This window comes from Ochlerotatus camptorhynchus, unplaced genomic scaffold (genome assembly GCF_037179485.1).
Source record: "Ochlerotatus camptorhynchus isolate MF236.1 unplaced genomic scaffold, CSIRO-AGI_Acam_v1.1 ptg000322l, whole genome shotgun sequence".
Lineage (NCBI taxonomy): Eukaryota > Metazoa > Arthropoda > Insecta > Diptera > Culicidae > Ochlerotatus > Ochlerotatus camptorhynchus.
In genome coordinates this window covers 754,700-777,993 of record NW_027040810.1, presented here as the reverse complement: position 1 = coordinate 777,993, position 23,294 = coordinate 754,700, and the positions used below count along the sequence as shown (strand labels likewise).

At 36.9% G+C, this 23,294-nt stretch overlaps 1 protein-coding gene across 1 annotated transcript in view; it reads left to right on the top strand.

Annotated features, from left to right (window-relative positions):
* pot (papillote) overlaps nt 1-14,274 on the top strand; it is a 31,255-nt gene extending 16,981 nt beyond the window's left edge. Inside the window, exons 8-9 of the mRNA XM_065229783.1 lie at nt 8,577-9,192; nt 13,313-14,274. Of these exons, the coding sequence (XP_065085855.1) occupies nt 8,577-9,192; nt 13,313-13,435 (739 nt within the window). The 3' untranslated portion in view covers nt 13,436-14,274. The remainder of the gene's footprint in view (nt 1-8,576; nt 9,193-13,312) is intronic.
* Nucleotides 14,275-23,294: the final 9,020 nt, after the last annotated feature.

Below are 23,294 nucleotides of genomic sequence, written 5' to 3'. Positions count from 1 at the left end.
AATGTTTTAGAAATCAGGAGATGCCAGCGCCACGTATCGGCAATGTTACCACTTATCTTTATAAAAGTGTACACAAATTTCTGACTAAAGTTGGATGTCTGTTATCTGTGGCTTATGGAAGGTTATGAGCAAAATCTGGAAACTTAATATTTAAAAAAAATGTAGCCCAGAAACGAAAAAACATGCACCACTGAATTTTTTATATGTTGTGTAAAAAAGTCAAAATTTGCATGAATGTTGATTTTTTGGAACACCCTAACATGGAAGGAGCTACCCTAATGGTGAATCAAAAAATACGGGTCTAATATTTTTGAATAAGGAACAAAATTATCATTTGTTGCGAAATTCTAAGATCGACTCTAACTTCGTCCTTTTTCGTCGCGTAGGTCTGTGCCGATTTTTCTGATCCAAATTTATTTCCTCGTTATTGGCAAATTTACCATTTCTTCAGAGTGGTTAGTCCCCTGTCCCGAGCAAAGTCGGTTAACAAAATGAAAGCAAATCGATATTAAAGTGTGCAGTTCCTATCATAATGAAAACTCATTTTGATTTCAAATGTTGCGACATAAGTCTGATATCATATTGTGCTTTCATTATGCAGTCAAGACGTTTTAAATGAAAGCAACTTAACTAGAAGTTCTGCTGTTTACGTCTTGTTTAAAATTTAATTGAAATTCATCTGTCGTTGAACTACTGATTATCGTTTATTTGATTTGTTTAACACATTTTAGGTCATTCGTGACTTGCCCGCGGTGAGATTGGAGCCTAAGTCTTTCAGCTTGAGAAACATTAATGGTAACCATTTACTCTAGGCCCGTATTCAGTAAAACATTATGAATGCAAAATCAGTAATCAAATTGATTTCATTGACAGCAGGATTAGTTTTCCATTTGCTTCAACAGTGTAAAATTTTGCTCTCATTTCTGCTGTGTTAACCGTTAAGTCAACCAAAATGAGATCAACTGGAGTATTCAAAATAAGTTACATCATAACAGCAAATTTTGATTTCAATTTGATCTTCAGCTTTGCTCGGGGTATCACCCAAAGACCATCATGGACAGCTCTGTTTTGAGTCAGCCGTTCTTAACATGGTGAACAGTTGCCGTTTTGAGCGTAGAGGTGCGCATGGTGAACAGACACTCGGGTTTAATGAAGTATTTCCTCTATCACCGACTATGGTAACCGCGCCAGTGTTAGCATCGCACCTCCTCACTTCGATAGCGAAAGATTGACCAAATTGCCCAGGCTACGCCACCCAGCTATGTCCATGTTTCAGCTAGTAGTATTTTGTAATAATATGACTCAAGGAGGCGTGAGGAATGAACTTGTGAGAACCGGATATAGGTTTCACGCTCCTTCCATTTTGTAGCCCAAAAATAAATAAAACAATATATATAAATACAGTCTCCATTTTCAACCAGTTTCATCAAAATCGTAAAAGAATTGAATTGTAAAAGCCAAAACAAAACATGTAAGGATTAGATATAATTTTCGGCTTACCAAGTACAACCCGCACTTTACCTCTCTTTTAAAGCGGATTTCTACTCAAAATGGAATGTCTCTACTACAGATAACTTTAAATTTACTAACCTTTCCACGAAGCAAATTCAATGACATTCCTATGTGTTTGTACGAAATTAAAACCCATACTCTAAATTTAAAAATAAGAAGCTGTGTTGTATTTTTAACAAAATATACAAAAACTGCTTCTTATTTTCAAATTCGAGGTACGGGTTTCAATTTCTACCAAACACATAGGAATGTCATTGAATTTGCTTCGTCATACGGATGAAAGCAAAAATGGAATGAAAAAGTTAATTTGCTGGGAGTTCTTCTTTCGTTGACGAAAACAGACTATGTTAATAGTTATATGAAAGGGTATAAATAGTCAACGAAAGAAGAACTCCCAGCGAATTAACTGTTTCATTCCATTTTTGCTACATCATGTATGTATACATCACTCTTGAAGGCTTTGTTATGTAGCTTTTGAACTAAAGTATCGATCCAAACGTATTATTGAATCGTCGAAGCTGAAATCAATGATATATTTGATGTTTTATGCTCGATATGACGAAAATTGGCGATTATGCCGATGTATATTTTGACCCTATCACCTCTACGTGGCAATGGGTACTGGAGGATTAACAACACTGACTAAAGTATAATGAGGGTAAAATTGAAAATTGGAACACACCATAATAGGAACAAATAGTCATGATTGGTTCATCAACCCTTCGTGATTTTTCTAAAATGGTTATGAATAATTTTACAACGTTTTACCTGTGAACAGGCATGGAAAGTCATTTGCATTCATTTCATACATTCATTTACATTTATTTGCCTCTAACTTTTTTCTTCAACAGCATTCCGCAAAATGATGTGCAGAGCTTTAGTAGGTTTTGTTATCAGTTACAACTTTTGTTAAAAAGTCAAATCCGTATCTCTTATACATGACGAAGCAGAGCGAACAGAAGCCACTACTGTTTTTCAGTGAATGTATTTTACATTCACTGAAAAACAGTAACAAGTTCTGCCCGCTCTAGTTCGTGATGCATAAGAGATACGGATTCGACTTTTTAGCAAAAGTTGTAGCTCATAACAAAACCTACAAAAGCTCTGTACATCATTTTGCAGAATGCTGTTAATGAAAAAAGTTAGAGGCAAATGAATGTAAATGAATGTATGAAATGAATGCAAATGATTTTCCATGCCTGCCTGTGAAGTAGGTAAAACAAGATCCATCAAAATTAAATTAAATAGTTTTTCTTCGACATGTCATTATTGATATAGAAGTTATTTATGATACAGTCAACTCTACTATTTACAGGCTTAATACACTCATCCACCCAGACGCCACGGAATTCACTTCTTCCGGGGAAGAAGTGTAGATCTTTTCCTGGTGTTTTCCTCCTTGCCTCTGCTTTTTTCACAATAATCACACAGATAAAAAAAATCACCCGGTTTGAAATGACAGAGCACGGCATAACAAATAGCTTGCAAGCAACAAAAGTTCTCTGACTTCTATGTCTTAAGAACTTATAGTATATGTAATTATAGGGCCAGAAAAACCTCCTGACAGTTTTTATAAGCCTAATGCTAAATGGTGATACGGTCAAAATTTGGTCAAGGGAAAACGCGTGTAAATCGGTGAAATCGTTTATTTAAAAAATCAAATTAAATTTCTTTTTCAAGTTCAATTAGTATAAAATTCAGGAAAAATATTCAGTTAGGCTTCCGCTTTTCCAAATCCGAATTGCCGGGCCTTACGCTTGACCCCTGCCATCAGATTTTGTACAGCCACCTTGTCCACCTTCTTCGCCGCAGAAAGCCAGTTTGCCTTGAACTGCTGCTCGCCCTTAGCAGTTTTTTTGGTCTTCTTTAGGTTCCGCTTGACAATAGCCCAGTATTTCTCAATTGGGCGGAGCTCTGGCGTGTTGGGAGGGTTCTTGTCCTTGGGAACCACCTGCACGTTGTTGGCGGCGTACCACTCCATGGCCTTTTTACCGTAATGGCAAGATGCCAAATCCGGCCAAAACAGTACGGAACAACCGTGTTTCTTCAGGAAAGGCAGCAGACGTTTATTCAAACACTCTTTCACGTAAATTTCTTGGTTGACAGTCCCGGAAGCTATGAAAATGCTGCTTTTCAAGCCACAGGTACAGATGGCTTGCCAAACCAGATATTTCTTTGCGAACTTTGACAGTTTCATGTGCTTGAAAACATCTGCTACCTTTCCCCTTCCTTTTGCCGTATAAAACTCCTGTCCCGGAAGCTGCTTGTAGTCGGCTTTGACGTAGGTTTCGTCGTCCATTACCACGCAGTCAAACTTCGTCAGCATCGTCGTGTACAGCCTCCGGGATCGCGCTTTGGCCGTCGTATTTTGTTTATCATCGTGATTTGGAGACACTACCTTCTTGTAAGTCGATAGTCCGGCTCGTTTTTTGGCTCGATGCACGGTTGTAGACGATACACCCAGCTTATTTGCGGCATCTCGGAGAGAGAGGTTAGGGTTTCGCTTGAAACTACCGGCAACTCTCTTTGTCGTCTCAGCGGCTTCCGGTTTTCGATTTCCCCCCGATCCAGACTTCCTGGCTGTCGACAAACGTTCCCCAAACACTTTAATTACATTTGTAACGGTTGATTTGGCAACTTTTAGCGATTTTGCCAACTTTGCGTGCGAGTAGCTCGGATTTTCGCGATGCGCGAGCAAAATTTTGATACGCTGCTCTTCTTGTTTGGACGGCATTTTGACAACTGAAGAGTGAATTCCAAAATCAAAATAGGAGCAACATTCTACACACACACACCTTCAAAATGAGGGGTGTTCAGGTTTTTTAAATGCAAAATTGAAAGAAATACGTCAAGTTGATATTGACCAAATTTTGACCGTATCACCCTTTAGGTGACATCTGCCATGCTGTCGAATTGCTTATAAATCAGATCATTACTGATCTGTGGTTTCCGGGTGTTCTTTTTTTTTTTAGATTTATTACGTCCCTACATGGACTTTGCGCCGTCCCTCTACTTTGTTAATGTTTTTTGAGCACATTCTCAGTTATTAATTGAGAGCTTTCTAAGCCAGTACGATTTTTGCATTAGTATAATTGTGTGGTAAGACAATCATACTCTATGCAATTGGAAAGTTGAAACCAGACCGGAAATCGAACCTAGCCGCCTCCAGAATGATCTTGATTTACAGCTGCGCCTTTACCGACTGAGCTAAGGGAGGCCCGGGTATTACGCATGCTGAATTGAAGTTGATACATAGTTTATTATTAATACGTATGATTACTTGGCAATGGCAGTATGTAATATTAGTTGTGGGTAGAATTTTATAGAAAATGACAAAGAGAATTTTAGGAAAACTCTGAAAACTAAGCTGTGAAGATTTGCATTGAAATTGATGAGCTAGTTCAGATAAAGTCTAAACTTGTTGCAAGGGGAAGTAGGGGTTGAACGAATCTTAAGGATCGTTATGCCAAAATTTAGAATTCAAGACGAAAAGAAAAATTGTGGATATATTGCCCCTTCTATTTAACAACCTGGCACTATTTTGATAGTTTATTTCTGTTCGTATCTGTTCTGCAACGTAAACGCCAACCACCGACGCCAGCGAGGCGACTCCACCTAGATCCTACAATTCTAACCCATGTGTTGATGGGCCGGAAGCAAAGGGCAGCCCTAAGTTTGCACCTTTAGAATTGATAAAACGATCCATAACAAATTGAAAAACGTTCCATTAAAAACATCCAAATGATCCATAAAACATCGGAGAAAATCCCTAAAAAAGTGTGGATGATCCATAAAAATATCAATATTATCAATATTTTATGTGAAATTTAGCAACACAATTGTAAAAATGTACCACTAAATTTCTAAATAATGAGCATTGGAATTGTACGAATTACCCATAAACATATTGCAATTGATCCATAAAACATTCAGCAATAAACCTTAAACTAAAGAAAGTGATCCATAAAAAATCAAGTTTGCACACTTAAAAACATAGGCATGATCCATAAATTAGACGTATATTATTCATGTTAAGGACACTATTTTTTAAATTTTGATCCATAAACCTTGAAAAATTGCTCCACTGCTTATCTACTTATATTTACTGTCCTGCCCGTGTATTTAAGATAGATATGCGAAGCGACGGGCAAGCGTCTAGAATTAGCATCCAAAAAGAAGAATCTATAGTAATATTTTTAAGAATCTTCCTATGGAAGCTTCATTTAGAAACTTTTTAAGAAGCTTATTCTAGACGCTCACTCATCGTTCTGCTCTTCTGACAAAAAAAAACACGGGCAGAACAGTAAACCTGAGTAGCTACGCAGTAATGTAGCAATTTTCCAAGGTTTATTGATCAAATTAAAAAAACATATGTATATAGACCGAGGGGGGCGACTCTAGCTACGATGCAGAAAAAATTGTGTTTTGTTTCGGCTAGCTGCGCACACGCTAAGTAGATAGAAAGAAGATTGATGACGATTCTGAAGATTTCCTGTTAAAAGATGAGGCCCGATGCAAGTAGATGCGAGAAATGAAAGAATATTTTTCGAAGATTGATTCGCTAGTGGTAGATCTGTTGAGCATTTAGAGTTGAGATTTGGATGTGTCGCCCCCCTCGATATAGACTATAATTGGAACATACCAAAATAAGCACGTCTACCAACAACTGGAACACCTACCCTAGGTATGATCCATAAAATTAACATTTATTGTTCATTTTTTCTTAAGAAGATTATTATAGAAGCTTCTTTTGGAAGCTAATTCTAGACGCTTGACCATCGCTCGCACATCTACCTAAAAACACGGCAGGACAGTAAATCTAAGTAGTTAAGCAGTAATGGAGCAATTTTCCATAGTTCATGAATCAAAATTAATAATACAGTGTCCAAAACGTGAATACCCTGTACCGCCAAACCCAGTGACAACCCTGTGGGAGATTCAGAGAGCTACGGTAACGGTCGCTGTCAGAAATGACAGACGTCAGGTTTGGTTCAACGGAACTGTGTTCACGGTCACAGTTCCGTTGAACCAAACCTTAGATAGGTCGGAGTATGAACGAGAAAAAAAAGAAGAAAAGAAGATACAATTCCAAACCATCTAAAAAACGTTTTACAGCTAAATTATTTTAATTGCCTAAATTTGTTAATATACATATCGTTTAATTAAATTGTAGTTATTTGTAGTGAACTAGCTACCAACAATCAATACGAAACTAACGATTTTAAATTGGCTCACTACTTGACTTGCCTATTGGTCCCAAGCAAATCGATTAACGTACCCCATTATAGTCAAAATTCTAGTACTACACTATGTTTGTTTTGATTCGCTATGAAAGTTTGACAGATAAAATGAGGGGTTCGTGGATTTTCGCGTGTTTTATAGGGGTGCATCGATAAGCTTGGGACCGAAGATAGTACCAGAGCTTAGACAAAAAGTTGAGCACATTTCTTCGGGACCTTCTGGTCTTAAAGCAACCTCTATGTAGCTACTGAAGTAGGTTAGTTGGAGGTGGAATTCGTGCAAATATTGAATTTAATAACCCTATATTTGCTTAATCTAGATACTACAATTTGATCCTAAAATCTGGTAACCTACAATTTGCTCCTAAACGCTATATACATGATTTACCCTAAGTAACTAGTAAGTAGCTCATTCTACATCGTTTGCGTGCTTAACTAAAATAATAATTGAATCCCTAAATGCTAAATCTAGCCAAATCTTTGTTTAAAGAGTGACGGAAGATAACTCTCGGTTTGAAAATCTCCCGCTCAACCTTCTATCGCTTTTCATGGAGGAATTTCTCTTCCTCCAGCGCTTTCTTATTTGCGCTTTTCTCCTGCAGCAACTGGTCTAGGGATTCTTCCAGGCTGACCTCATTGGTACTTCCTTTTCCAGATTCGGTTGCGGCATCACTCCTCGCTCTATTATTTCTGCTAGGTGGTTTCTTTGGGACAGACTTCTTGGTTCCTTTTGCCACCTTCAGCATATTTGTGCACTTAGAGCACGTCTACGGAAACTCCTTTACAGCTGTGGTCTTACCAGCACAACTATAATGGGTCCAGAAATCGCAGACATCACACTGGACCATATCATCTACGTGGTCGTGGCCTTCACAAAGCGTACAGTTTCTATCGCTGTTCTGTTCTTCACTCAACGGTGGTGTTGATCCCTCTGACATTTTGAGGTTATATCCGATGTTGTTCTTCAAGAATGTTCGGATTAATGAAAGCAACTTCCTCAGAGCAGTCTCGTTTTGGACAGCTTGAAGCTGAAAAAGGTTTTATTATAAGCATTAATATTGGTTTTGATTTTATATTAGTTTAATAAAACCTATTTCAGCTTCAAGCTGTCTAAAACGAGACTGCTCTGAGGAAGTTGCTTTCATTAATACAAACATGGCTATATTTTTAAGTGCGCAAACTTGATTTTCTATGGATCACTTTCTTTAGTTTAAGGTTCACTGATGAATGTATTATGGATCAATTGCAATATGTTTATAGGTAATTCGTACAATTTCAATGCTCATTCCTTAGAAATTTAGCGGTACATTTTTACAATTGTGTTGCTAAATTTTACATTAAATAGGATCATATTGATATTTTTTATGGATCATTCACACTTTTTTAAGGATTTTCTCCGAAGTTTTATTGATCATTTTGATGTTTTTTATGGAACGTTTTCCAATATTTTATGGATCATTTGTTGGTATTTATGTTCAAAAATATGTTTGCCGAAGCAAAGGCTTTACTTCCCTTCCAAAAAGATGCGACCAGAGATTAATGTCTCAAAATATCTCAACAACATCGGCTGGGATTGAATCCAGACCCACTGGTATGAGAATGCACTTATCAGCGCCGTAAAAACTTTGCACTTTTTTTTTCAATAGGGAAAGGGTCGTCATTTTAAAAGATTGCCAAGGGCGCAATAATCCCTCACTACGCCTCTTCTTTGATGTCAGTTAACTGTAAAGATAATGTAATTATTTCTGTAATTTGAACATAAAATTTTCAAAATATGCGGATTGTGGATGACCGATGATAATCTCATTCTTTCTTTTTTTTCAGAACAATGCTTACGGAAGCCGTTGTGAGAGAAGATTTCGAACGAATTCGAACAGACGCCCGCTACGAAAAACTATTTGAACCGCAATCCTGGGAAATTATCATGCGTATACTGACTCCTCCTGATGACGTTGAATTGAGACGATCGAAACGTAAGAAGCGAGAAACATGGGACACTCGCTCTCGCAGAAGCTCACTGCCTACCTTATATGAATATGACAGTGATGGAGGATCATCGGTTCGAACTATTACACAAGACCCAATTGTAGTTACTACTCAACACAGAGATAGCTATGACAGTTCCAGACCTCGCTCAAGGAAAACCTCTCGATCTTCGTACAGTTCCAATAACGTAGATTATCGCTCAATGACAGAAATGACGATTGATTTTGCCAAGCCAAAATACCCCGATAGTTATTCCGACGGAAGCTCGTATTCAGCACATCAGTACTACGAAGATGATCAATACGACCACCGTTCAATTCAGCGTTCATCGAGCCATCCAAGCCTAGCTAGATCCGCTAGCGAGTTCACCGAACGATGGATTGCTCCTGAAGAAATAAATTCATCTACACCAGAGGTTAGCCCTCAACTAGCACGCCGTGAAGGAAATTTGATGGTAAACATGCGCCTGACCTAATTAATAATTTATTATGGAATCTTGCACATCAGAATTCTCTCAAAGCTTATATTCCTTTATGCATTGTTCAGACTACAGAGTTATAACATGTTATAATAACTATCAACAAGAAATATGTCATCTTACAACATGTTATAACTCTGTAGGGTGAACATAGCATTAGCTACAGTCCCTAAGCTAATCTGTAGGCTCTGAATATGACCGTTACTCTGAATATGACCATTAGGGTGAGTTAAGTGTTTATGAACATTTCGCCACCAATTGATTTACAGTTGATTTATTTATATATTATTACGAGATTTATAATTCACGTCAACATTTTTGAGAACCAGGAAATGAAAATTTATGTTTTCTTCATTTAAGTGTTCCTTGTTTTATCTTAATTTAACGCCTACAACTTCAATAATTTTATTAAATTTTTTATGCTGGTAGTTCTATTATGATTTACTTTTCTTGTAAATATAACCGGGATTTAAAACATCAGTAATATTATTTTTACTTATTTTAAAAGCTTCCCCTCCACATATAATTAGTGTGCCAGTTATGGCACTAGTACTTCGGTTTATGGTCCTAGGGCCTAACTCAAGTTTGAGCATGAGCATGATTGACCTATATAAACTCTCTAAGGTTCACCTCAGAGAGTATTTAAAAATTAAGAAATTTAAATATTTCGTAGTTTTATATCCTAGGGCCTAACTCAAGTTTGAAAAAAAAACTGTGGTTCTATTTGCGTAGATATAGGGGAAGCAGCATCGTACTCAGCAAGTGACAAAGGAGGCAGCTGCCATAAAAAACAATTTTGAGGGGCGGAAAAATTGCTTAGATTTTGTTATCGGGCAATTACCAATTACATGACAGCTAGTTCTCCTGGTATTTTTAATAAACTTCAAGAGAGTTGTGTGAAATCTAGCAAATTTATATGAACTGCAATGTAGCTCTACAAGCCCCAGGTTAGTTATACAAAAAATCTTCAAGCGCCAGGAAAGTTCTAAAAACTTTAAGAACGATCTGCGAACCGCAGCGAAAATATAATTAACATCAGAAAAATACGGGGAACTTTAAGATACATCTGTGAAATTCAGGATTTTTTTTTTCCAAAATCAGATATAACTTCAAAGAAGATATAATAACACCAGAAACATTTCAAGAACTTCATCAAGCTCTACAAAACGGCGCCGGTGGTGTAGTGGTAAGCGTGATTACCTCTCACCCCAGCAGGCCTGGGTTCATTCCCAGTCGGCGCCGCCGGGATGTTTTGAGGCATAACATCTCTGATCACGCCTTCCTTCGGATGGGAATTAAAGCCGTTGGTCCCCGGTTCATGAGTTGATGGGTCGATAGGTAGGGTCCAGGTGTGGGAGCTGCCTTCCTGGCACGTCGGTAGCATTGGTGCTCAGCACGGAAAACAAGATCGACGGAAAAAACAAACCAAAGGAAAAAAAAATCAAGCTCTACAAAATCCATGACAAATCTGTAAATAGGGATTTGAATTTGAAGTAACTTCTTTGAGCTGTTAATACATTACCAGCCTTCTCTAATCCCTTAAAAATGCTCTAGTAGTGTCATAAACTGAAATTATTGTTCGATAAAATTTATAGAAAGTAAAGAAACCAAAAACACTTGTTGTGAAAACGGGAAAGCACCGTATGTCATTAATTGAGTATAAAAGTTTGTGTTTCTAAAATAGTTACTAAGAAAGAGAGTACATATATATTTTGACTTCAAGAGCATTTCGCGCTTATAACTAATGATGCAAGCTTCTATTGGAATAAAAGATGAACTAGCCTTTATTATAGAAAGTTTAAAAAAAAGCTTCTATTGAATTTTGAAATAATGCAATAAATTGAATAATATATTATATAACGTAACGTAACGAAGTTAGTGATTATTAAGTGCTATGTACAAATAAGTTCATAGCATATAGCATCATAGGCCTCTCATTTATTTATTATGTATATTAATGATTTGCGACGTGTTTAACGATATTGCGATATTAATCTTTTTGCAGATAATTACAGCTAAGGATTTAGATGATGCCGTTTCACACTTGAATAAAGATTTGCATTCTCTAAGTAGATGGTTAATGTATAAGTAATTGAGATTGAATATAAGTAAAACTAAATTCATGGTAATTTCACGGAATCGAGTAAATGAGAACGTCTCCGTTGTAATTGATGATGAGGCTATTGATCACGTTCGGGAGATTAAATATCTTGGCATGGTTATTGATGAAAACCTTAAGTTCAACTCTCACATTGACAATGTCGTCAAGAAAATTACCTTGTCGACTGAAAAAGAAAATTCTTTATCGACTGAAAAACGATTCAACTATTGCCAGTAAAATACAGCTATGCAAATCAATCATCTCTCCTCATCTAGACTTTTGTCCTTCCATTTTATGTTGGGCCAATGCAACACAAATATCGAGATTACAGCGCTTGTAGAATAAAATAAAGCGTTTGATTTTGAGATGTAAGATTCACTTCTTCAACTTTGATGCTAGACGCTTTAAAATGGTTATCGGTAAAGCAAAGAATTGTATATTTGACTATGGTGTTCATTTTTAAAGTAGTTAGCGGTTTGCTGTCTCGGTAGTTGTGTGATCGAATTGAAAGGGGAAGTGACTTTCATAGATATAATACTAGAATCGCGGTTGAAATAAGAACACCACATTTCTTGACTTGTGCTTCACAAAATTTATTATAGGGGAAATGGCTCTAATGTTGGCCTATGGATCTAAGATTGGGCCCATCGCTAAAAATCTGCTATTTATCAATTGTATCTAGATGAACGCGTCATTGGGACGGTAGTAATTGATATTTTTGGTTGCTATTCAAAATTTAGTCGATTGCTGAATTAATGTATGGGCCCAAATTAGGGACACTTAAGCCGACATTATATACATTTCCCCCATTTGAAAGGAATAAATGTTTTCAATTCGATACCCAAACGTGCAACTACACTTCCAGAGTTTAAGAGACATTGCATTTCACACGTTAAAGCTGTATTTTGAACAGTTATCTATTTTTTTTATGAATTGACAATTTATGTATATTGACGAAGTTTTGAACGGATTATTTTACATGCATAGCTGTCAAAATGACATTTAATAATTATTGTAACACGAAAAACATATTTTGTTCGCCACGATGGTGATGATGGATTTTTAATATTTGATTTAATAGCAGCAGATTTAAAAAAAATAGTCAACAAAGGTAACTTACTACTAACTCATGGTATCTTCCAAATAAGCTTCAAAATAGCATTTTTTTTTAATCAAATTTTAAATTCAGTCCGCTATATCCGTATTACGCGCGCGAGGCTCAAGCGTAATACGGATATAGAGGTCTGAATTTAAAATTTGATTAAAAAAATGCAATTTTGAAGCTTATTTGGAAGATACCATGAGTTAGTAGTAAGTTTTTTTTTTGCAAATTTTGGGGGCTCGTGAGCATTCCTGACATTGCTGAAAATTATGATAGCATCAGATTGCGGGGTTGCTAGTGTAATAGGATGCTTTGTTGATTGTTCATTAACTCTTGATTGCTTGTAATACTTATGAATATTTTAGGTGGACAAAAAGGCGAACTAAGAGGGGGACGCCTGAGCTTTTCCACATTTATATCGCTGTGAAGCAACTGTAAACTCTAGAGGGAATTTATATCTGTAACTGTAACCAGTTCGATTTTATTTGCTAACCTGGTCAAAATGTCATATTTAATTATCTTAAAGATAAATCGTCCAGCTCAAATCTTTGTAGGGGTAAGAGGTGGTACCATCATCAGCATAGCATTTAATAAATATAACTAAAAAATTTGATTTTTTTTTTTGCATTTTCATTCAGCTAGCGAACGTCTAGTGTACTTTAGAATCTCTTCTTGAAATTTACATGATCAAAATATCATTATAACATATAACGATTTAATAATTCTAAAAAACATTTTTTTATTATAGAGAAGTGAGTGAATGCAGCCATGCTTAGCATGATAAAAAGTTTCATTGCTTCCAATTAAATATTTATCATAGTAATTTAGCATTTTAGCTGCTTTTCATTTGTAATAGATTCAATTTTTTAAATATTTTATATTTAATTTTGTAGGTGCAGTCCAACACTGATCGCATTGGAGATAATCATCATATCATCCGAGAAAGCCAGATGCAATACATTGAAACCAGAAAAACTAATTATAGAAGGGATAATGATCGAAATGATGAATGGTGATATTTTTACCGGAAACAAACCAGAATTGCGACAAGGTTATCGAAATGTGCCAATAGCAGTATGCTTTGAATAAGTTTTAACGAAATTTGTTACTAACCGAAATATTGAACGTTTTATCTTAATATCCAACCCGTACTAAGAGAACATAGTTCATCGTACAATTTTCGCTGAAACTGTGTAACTAGATGCACAAAGTACTTCAATGTTCTAATTTCTTAACTCACTTGGCTATCTTTGGTAGGTATGTAAGAGATTGTTTCTCAAATTGTTGAAAATTATGGGAGTCTCGTCCGCAAATGACTCTTTTCTCAATGATGTGTATGACGTGCAGAGTATAGTATAAGATGGTGTCCACAAATTGCTTATTATGGCGGTATTATGTTTAATACAAATAGACCCGTTCCCTCCATTAGCACGCCGTTTAATTACGTGCATATAGCCAAAATTTAGCAATAATTTGTGATATTTTCCTCTAAACTACAGTATCTGTACGCCTACATCTAAATTCAACAATTCCAAATAAACTAAACTGCAGAAATATAAATATCGAATTACCATTTTCCTTCAGTTTAAATCACCGGAAAAAGTATGTCTCATTGCTGACTACTCTCTCATAATTATAATAAACGAAAAACAAAAATCATTCTGAAAAATACATCGACAGTTGAGGTGAATTCTACATACCGATTCAAATGGGTGGTGGGTTTATTTTATTACGCAACTTGCTAAAGTTATGCCGAATTCATAAAAATAAACATGACGAAAACGATTTTTTATTCAGAGATTAGATTTACCTTAGGACACGTATAGCAAAAAATTAACAAATTATTATTCACAATAAACGTTAATAATCGCACTAACAAACTACTACTACTGTAAACAGTTTATTTATTGAGAAAATTATTCCATGGAATCTTTTAATCGCGTCTTAAAACTTATGCGAATTCGTTTATTATTCAGTTCCAACCTGGATCGGGTCTGTTTGTTTTCTGACAAACGTCAGTTTGATCGTTTGATTTTAAAACCTATCTCAGGTTGAGGTTCACACTGACAAAAAGTTCGGTTTCGCACAACCTCAGCGCCTCCAAATATGGTGTACAATAACCCCAGCGCCCTCATATATGCGATGGGTGGTGCCATCCCACCACCGCTTTTCTCAGCTGTCCTTCAACCAAGTACGCAAATTTTTTGTTTGTGATTATAGTGTCAACCATAAACTAGTGTTGTGTACAGAAAATCAGCTCAATTGGTTGAGGGACAACCGAGAAACAGCTTTGGGTGGATGGTACTACCCATATATGGAGGCGCTACTTAGTGTAATTATGAGATTGACATTGTATTCCATTAGTATTCGAATGTGTAATGTGCTATATTTTATCAATCTTCTAGATATTTAGGGCAACTTTAGGGAACTCAAAAATGTTAATATTGGCTCAAAACTTTTTCAGAGTGTACTATTGATACTGGGAAGCACCGGTATTTGCGGATGGAGTTTTAGCCGTTATTTATTTTTCCCAATTCCGAGCTGTCTGATCTTTGGTATTAAGAATACTGTCCTCAAATTGTATCTTTTTTTTTACCAAAAACAACGTATCAATGAGTCCAGCAAAATATTACCGGCTAAAACTCCAACCGATTGCAACGGTTCCTCCCTGCATTTAGATTGTTTCATGCGTGTAATTTTGCGAATCTACAACGAAATTTCGAACCTATCCTACCGTTATGTGATGGCAGACTTCCGATAGCTTCCAGGATAGCAGTATGCTACTGTTCGCTTTAAATTTCACGTTTCGGAAAATCTGAAACATACACTTACAAAGTATGCAAAGCACCATTTTTTTTACTAAAACAATAAATGCCTATCAAATGAAGGATTGACATCAGAAGTGCGGCTTCAGACACTTCTACTAATTCTTCATCAAGCACCTCTATTTCTTCCTCTGTCACTTCATTATTGTTGTTCTTGCCACTACCACCAGTGTACTGCTCTCAGGTGCTACAGCTATAGCACCTATGATCTTATATGATCTTCGTCCTGTTTTCGTTTGGACTTTTCTGGCTGGTTCCGGACCATCTCCTTGGAGCAGGAATTCATTCGGCACCCCTTCCTTTTGCATAAGAAACTCATCTTTTTGTTCCCTTCGTAGAATATATTCCCCTTCCGATTGAGGAAATGTAGCTTGTTGAGCAAACCGCAAATGCTAGCAAATGTTGCAGAGCTGAAGATTATATGGTCTCATAAAGCCATCAAACTTATTATAGTTACAGTCTATAAGTTTGTTGATTTCCCCAACATCTGTATTCATTTTTTAGTAATACAACCATTCCAGAGCAAAACGATATAGTGTTTCTAAGTCTTGTAAAAAAAAAGTAAAAAAAATTGTAGTTTTATTCCTGATCCCAACATTATTTATTTTATCATTAGGGTGACCATTTCCATGTTAGTGTGGTCCAAAAAATCAATGTTTTTCAAAAACTCATAATTCCATCGATTTACCTGTACATGGTCACGACGCATGGTAGTCAAGTCGCATAGGAGTATTAAGCGAAAACCCAAAACTCGATAACTTCAAAAAAATATAACTCAAAAATGAAAAAAAACACATCGCTGATTTTGTGATATAATGTGTAAAAAATCCTTAATGTTCAAGGAAATATATAAAAAAAAATTGCGACCACGAAAACCATAAAAAAAACATTCAATGTTTTTCGAAGCAAAATCTCAATTTTTAATATCATTTTATTTTTCCCAAAAAATACTTTTAATTACCTTTTTTTGAAATTGGCCAGTGGTTCTAAAATTATGAATTGAATAAAAGTCATTTAAAAAAAAACGATTTTTAAGCCACCCTAATACCCTGGACAGACTATGGCTTATATCATGTAATATAAGCTGTCTTGCAATGAGCACTCATACATCTAGTTTTCACTGGAAATCCTATGTATAAGTGCCCATTGCAAGACAGCCTATATTACATGATATAAGCCATAGTCTGTCCAGGGTATAACATAGAAATGGTCGAGGGGGGCGACACATTTAAATCTCAATTCTAGATGCTCAAAAAATCTCACACTAGCGAATCAATCTTCGAAAAATCATCTTTCATTTCTCGCATCTACTTGCATCGTGCTTCATCTTATTGCAGGAAATCTTCAAAATCGACATAAATCTTCCTTCTATCTACTCACCGTGCGTGCAGCTAGCCACAGCAAAACACAATCTTTTCTGCATCGTAGATAGAGTCGTCCCCCTCGGGAATGGTCACCTAATGACAAAATTCAAAATTCGGGTTCGCCGTACGCCTTTATTGATTTTGCTCTAAAGCGCCTAAATCCATCTGCGCTAAAACCCTGGATTTTTGAGATTTTTTTTTATTTAAATTATAAATTTCAGAATAGATTTCTCCACAAAGTTTTTTAATGTAGATTCTTAAAGGTGTACCTACATTTTGTTTTTGTTTTAGTAACTACAGTAAACAGGCTGATTACCAGCAGGTATCCAAATTGTCAAAAAATAGCCTATTTTCACCATGGGCGGGATTTTTTATTTTTTAATATTTTGGGCACAAATTTTCACCACACTTTGGAAAACTCTTCTACTTGATATGTTTTCAGAGCAAATGATTAAGCGGCGCCGGTGGTGTAGTGGTAAGCGTGATTACCTCTCACCTCAGCAGGCCTGGGTTCAATCCCAGTCGGCGTCGCCGGGATGTTCTGAGACATAACATCTCTGATCGCGCGGGAAGTAAAGCCGTTGGTCCCCAGTTCATGAGTTGATGGGTCGATGGGTAGGGTCCAGGTGTGGGAGCTGCCTCCCTGGCGTCGGTAGCATTAGTGCTCAGCACAGAAAACAAGATCGACGGAAAACAAAGCAAAGGAGAAAGTACGATGATGCAGCAGTTGTTGGTAACCAGGCAGCTAATTCACACTGTGCAGATCGAGATCCAAGATGTCAGTAACAAAATTGCTTTCGTTAAAACGGAACTGAAGAGCGACATAAAACCGGTCAAAGCTGAATGTTCAGCAACATTTCAGCACCATGACGCTGCCTTGAAGTCGATGAATAAAACGGCAGGCAGTGTGTCTCAGAAAATCAGGGCCCTTCAAATCCGGAACGAGCGGCATCCCTTTCAAAACAGGCGAAACCCTGAACTCGACGCTCAAGACAATTGGATAGCACCTAGCAGTGAAGAAGACGACCATCCCGATGGTGGAGAAACCAGGTGCATGAAATCCTTCAGCAACTCGGACAGTGCCGTCACTTATCGTTATCGAGTTTACACTTAAGGAAACAATGAACGAGTTACTACAGTTACTAAAGTGCGTATTTGCTTAAGCAAAACATTAAGCTGAAATACATAGGATTGGATTCTGATCGACGTGTATGCATCAATGAAAGCCTGACCTTCAAAGTGCGCAAACACCAAGCAAGGAGTCGTCCATGTGAAGCCTTGGTTTGATGCATATATTATGTCACGCTCTAAGGGGGAAGGGGGGTTCTAAGATTGTGTGACAAGCAATGCATTAGGTATAGGAAAAACGTCACGATAGGGGGGAGGGGGTAATTTTTTGCTCAATTTAGCGTGACATAATTAATGCATGGGCCCCTTCAGCTAGCGGAACAACAATCGTCCGAGGATGAGCTGGATAAATATTCGTAACCATGTTATTCGTTTGAAGTTATGTATATGTAGTAAAGTTTCAGTTTTTGTATTTTGTTATGCAAGATCGTATAACAGAGATATTTTGTTTATGCTCCTCCGTAATAATCAATACTAAACTAACGATTGGCTTATCACTTAGTGCCAAGTATAGTGCTTATAAGTAGAGTGACGTCAGCCATTTGACAGGTCTTCTACTCGATTGAAATTATATTTTTCCAAGCAATTGACAGTTAATCAGCTACTTCAATTTTACTTATATATGCACTCTACTCTCACATACAGCTATAAGCGAACCCCATTCTCATACTAGAATTTGTGTTTGTTTTGATTCGCCTTATAAATTTGACAATGTTTAATGTGGGGTTCGTGGATTTTCCTACGTGTTTCAATTAGCTTGGTAGGTCCTGAGCCAAAAAATTGAGCATATTTCTTCGGAACCCCCTGGTCTTAAAGTTAATCTATGGTAATAATGCAGCCCTCTAGGAATTACTTTCCATACCATACTTAATGCTTCCTCAACAATAACCCAGAGCCTTTGCGCCCGCAATTCTAGCAAGCTTGATGATGTTCAAAACGTCTTTTCGGGCTCCGTGGTTGAGATAGCGTGTTTCATCGAATCATGACTAACTTCAAAGAACAGCATCGGCATCTCCAGTTATTCCGTTGTAAGAAATGACAGGGCGTATAGGCCCGGTTGCGGCATCGCTGTTTACTACAGGGAACATTTGACCTCCTTCAAGGTTTTCGGCACGATGCTCAACGAATAAAACCTAATGCTTGGCGTTGGAGTTTCGTGTGGACAGATAACGACTGCTAATCTGTTCGCTATGAAAACATTTTTCTGATGTAGGATTTCAATACTGACATGCTCCGTCCTAATTGCACGCACACGCAATTCGAATCGATGCTCCGTAGTTACTCATTGACGTCCGTTAGTGAAGAACCAACATATTTCCATGGTGGTGAATACTCACAATTTGATCTTTTCCTAACCAACGAGAAGGTTATGCGGTTTGGCCAGGTCAGTTTTCCTGGGTTGTCACACCATGATCTTATCTTTGCGTCAGTAGATTTCGACATCTCACGACCCTTCGTCGTAACTATGTGAATTTTGATCCGCATGCTCTGGAGAACGCTACACACTTAGAAAAAAATCAGGTAAATTTAGGTTCTCTGAGACTGACATATACGAGCGTTAATTTTGACATAAAATTGAGTCATAATAAAAGCTCAATCAAACGTACCTTTCGTCGAGTAACGAACTTTTCAGTCTCGGAGCCCTTAATTTTACATGACATGTTTGTTTAAGTCTCATCCTTTATGTCAAAGAGAGATTCCGTCACGTGTAAAAATATGTATTTCTAAGTGTGTATACTGTCGATACCCTGGAACCACTTTTACGAGATCGAAACCCCAAATGACTCTATGGAATTCTCCAATGCGCATTCCTCTCCGAACCAGTGCCATCGGCACAACCCGTAGTTCTCTAACCGTGTTTGTCAGACCCTGCCTGAACAGTTGCTATAAATTAGTTATATTACATAATTATTTCGTTAAATTGGAGAAGTTGTAATAATCGTCCGATATTCGTGTATTTTTTTTTAATATCCATTAACGTAAAAAATATGAAACAAATAAATAAAACAAATTAATAAGCCGATATTCAGCACCACTGTGAACTGAAATCTCAGCTTTTCGGTAATGCGTTATGTCGTAGTTTCGTTTTAGCATCGCTTGTTTAGTAATACTGTGCGAAATCTTCCTTAAGTATAATTTAAATACATATTTTGAATATTTCGTTGCTTTTTCTCCCATGAAAAAGTTGTGGCCAATTACTATGGCCAGCTTAATTTGTAGATTTATATTTATTTTTGATGTTTAATAAGCAAGAAAAGAGAAATAAATGGTGGTTGTTTGAGATGTGAAATTTTAATTTTCGAATTTGTTTAAATATATTAAGATTTTCTGAAATCTCGGTAGAATTTATATGAGATTGTTGAGATTTTTAGCTGAGATTTCAGTTTTACAGTGTCGAGGAATCAGTTTGCTTAGACCGAGATTTTCGTCAAACCACACAAGTGACTCACATTTTGCAGAGACAACTTTATATTTGCTTCAAGGCTCTGAGGTGCGGAGGTTGAATCTGATCCCTGTTCGATGGATTCCCTCATTAAACCTAATGGCTTTCGGCCTGATTTATTAATACCTTTTGTCTTCTAAATTCAGTATGCTGCCAAAGATTTGTTTATCTAAGGGAGCTCCGTGAATTAAAAAGTATGAAAATTCCAAATTTTGGCATTCTATTATGAACTATGGTAGGTGTACCACTTATAGCTATACGTTCATATTATGGTGTGTACCAATTATGGAATATTCATAGGCATAGCCTGGTAAGCTCTTCTTCGCTTATTCCGAACAGATACTCATCGAAATCATCTGCATGTTCTAACCGACATAGATAATATTGGTTTAAAAAATTTAATCTTTAGCCTTGAAATTGATCATTGAAAATATTCAAACATTTTTCATAATAATATACTCATAAAAGTCAAAATTTAGAGTCAGTAAACATATGTTTGAGGAGTCGTCGTTGCAGTTTGAGATAGAATATATATACCAACTTTTTAGCCATGCCATATGTATTTAAAAAGCCGGCGCCGGTGGTGTAGTGGTAAGCGTGACTGCTTTCTAACACCCCAATGGGTCTGGGTTCAATCCCAGCCGAGGGCGGTGAGATTTTTCTAAGGCATACAAATCTCTGGTCACGTCTTCCTTCAGAAGGGAAATAAAGCCGTTGGTCCCGGCCCATGTGTGTTGTGAATGAGTGCGATATCCTACGCAGGTGTGGAAGCTGCCTTCCTGCACATTTGGTTGCCGTCAATGGATGGCAATCGATGTCCGTCGGTGATTGGGACTAGATTGCGAGACCGACGTTAAATAAAGGAAAAAAAATGTATTTAAATGGGTTTGTGCTGATTAGAGGCTCATATTTGTAACTTGGACCCGTAACCTTAGATTTCTAAATATTAATAAGGGCCCATTCATTCATCATGTAACATGAAAAATGTGATTTTTGAATTCGCCGTTCGTATTTCTAATACATGGGGTGTAACACAAAGCCAAGCTACCCCCTCATGCGTTACGTAATCAATCAATACAATGACGATCCCATGAGCCCATATCCTGTTTCATGATTAATTTTCTTTATGAATTGCTAAGAAGTTATATCTCCTAGTTTAAATAAAATCGCCAAAATCCAAAAGGAGCGTAAGCACACGAAAAAATTTTGCTTTTGTAAGTAATTACGTACTACACCTACGATATATTTACTAATTTCTAAGATCAATAATCGTTCTCTTTTTTTCTCCAAAATTCCATTTAGTGACCCTAAATTGAAAAATTAATCAAATAAACATAAACAAACTATTATTTCTGAACAATCAAACTAGGTACTTGCTAAAACATAGTCTTACAAAGATGGACGATTTCATACAATTAATTAAATATTTCAAGAAATGTCTCGTAAGATTACACGATCATCAATGTAAATATGTATGATATAGTGACACCCCATTTATTTGCATCAAATTTATAGAAATTAACTCTATCTTTTCGAACTACGTGAAACATTAAGTGGTTGTGTAGAGCTCATAATTAAAAACCCGAATTTATCCACCTATGGTGTGATCAGACCCTTCTTACTTATTCAAGTTTATTTATTTTATTGTCATTATCAGTGACCAAGCCCCCCACCCCCGTGTCATCCAGTGACGCTATGCCACTGCCTGGGGGTACCCGGGTGTAGTCTATTTGGTGAGGCTACCAATCACCTTATCATCGTATTTTAATGTGATTTAATGGGTTTTAATTCAATTCATATTCAAGCAACTTCCCCGGGGTACCCGGAACATGTCCAAGTGTGTCCAATGTGGTCTGGAACACTTAACACGACTTGCATTGATGTTATTTTTGAATTCTGTAGTAATTTGATATGTCGCATGATGGTTTTAATACGTTTTCCGTTAAATCCAGCGTGAAGGCCCATATTCACCGGATCTTATTCTGGCCTTATCTCCGGAACCAGTTCACCGATTCCAAAACCGTTCAATAGCGTTCAATGAGACCCCAAGACCTATCATTTGGCGCCGAGTTTGTCCAAATCGGTTGAGCGGTTGCTGAGAAACGTGAGCGCATTCATTTCGTTACATACACACACACATACACACATACACACATACACACACACACACAGACATGTTCCGATCTCGTCAAGCTGAGTCGAATGGTATATGACACTCGGCCCTCCGGGCCTCGGATCGATAGTCGGTTTTTCAAGTGATATCTATACCCTTCTTTGTAAGAAGGGTAAAAATAATAATCACGAACTTTTGCTCAAGCTTCTTTAGCTAACAGAAATGTCCATGATTCAATTTACAGAATCTAGTAGTGAAGCTTCTCCCCTAGCCCCCCCTGACTATGCCCATGGCTGCAGATTGTCGTAAAAGTGATTGGTAAAATCAAATTTCCGCTAACCGGTGCTGATGAAAATTAAATAAATTAAGAATTTTGATAATCGGGAGATTCAGCATTAAGATCCCTTTTCTAGCCCAAGCTGTAATTCTCATGCTAAATATTGTACCACTTCAACTTGTTGAATTGAATTAAGCTAAATGCTAACGACTAGTTTGCAAAGTTACTTCGACTTGTAGAGTGATCTTTTCCACATGGGACAGACATGCAATAATGTATAGTACTGTTTTCCTCTCACTGTGCTGTGACATCACTTTCGATTGGCTTCGTCTCGGTAATAGTAACAGCCAGCAAAACCAAGTAAAAAGTCCGTAAAATCACATAGTTATTACCACATATAATAATAAATAGATTGAAGCCCAGCTGTTTGATATTTGTGTCAATGTGGATGTATGTCTAGTTGCCTTGGATTATTGTATAACATCGCTGCAGCAAGTGACCACATACAACCAAACACAGCAAATAAGGGAAAAGAAAGTTTCACTGTAAAATTTGAAAATTATTTAACTTATACTTTCATACAGCACAAACCACAATGTAGGTAGCTCTTAGCTCCGTGAAGCTTTTTCGTCAGACGTTTTTTATGAAACTGTTGTGTATGCTGTAATAAGGTAAGCAAACACGTGAAATGCTGAGAATGGAGTATTGTGGGGTTGCCGCCTCGA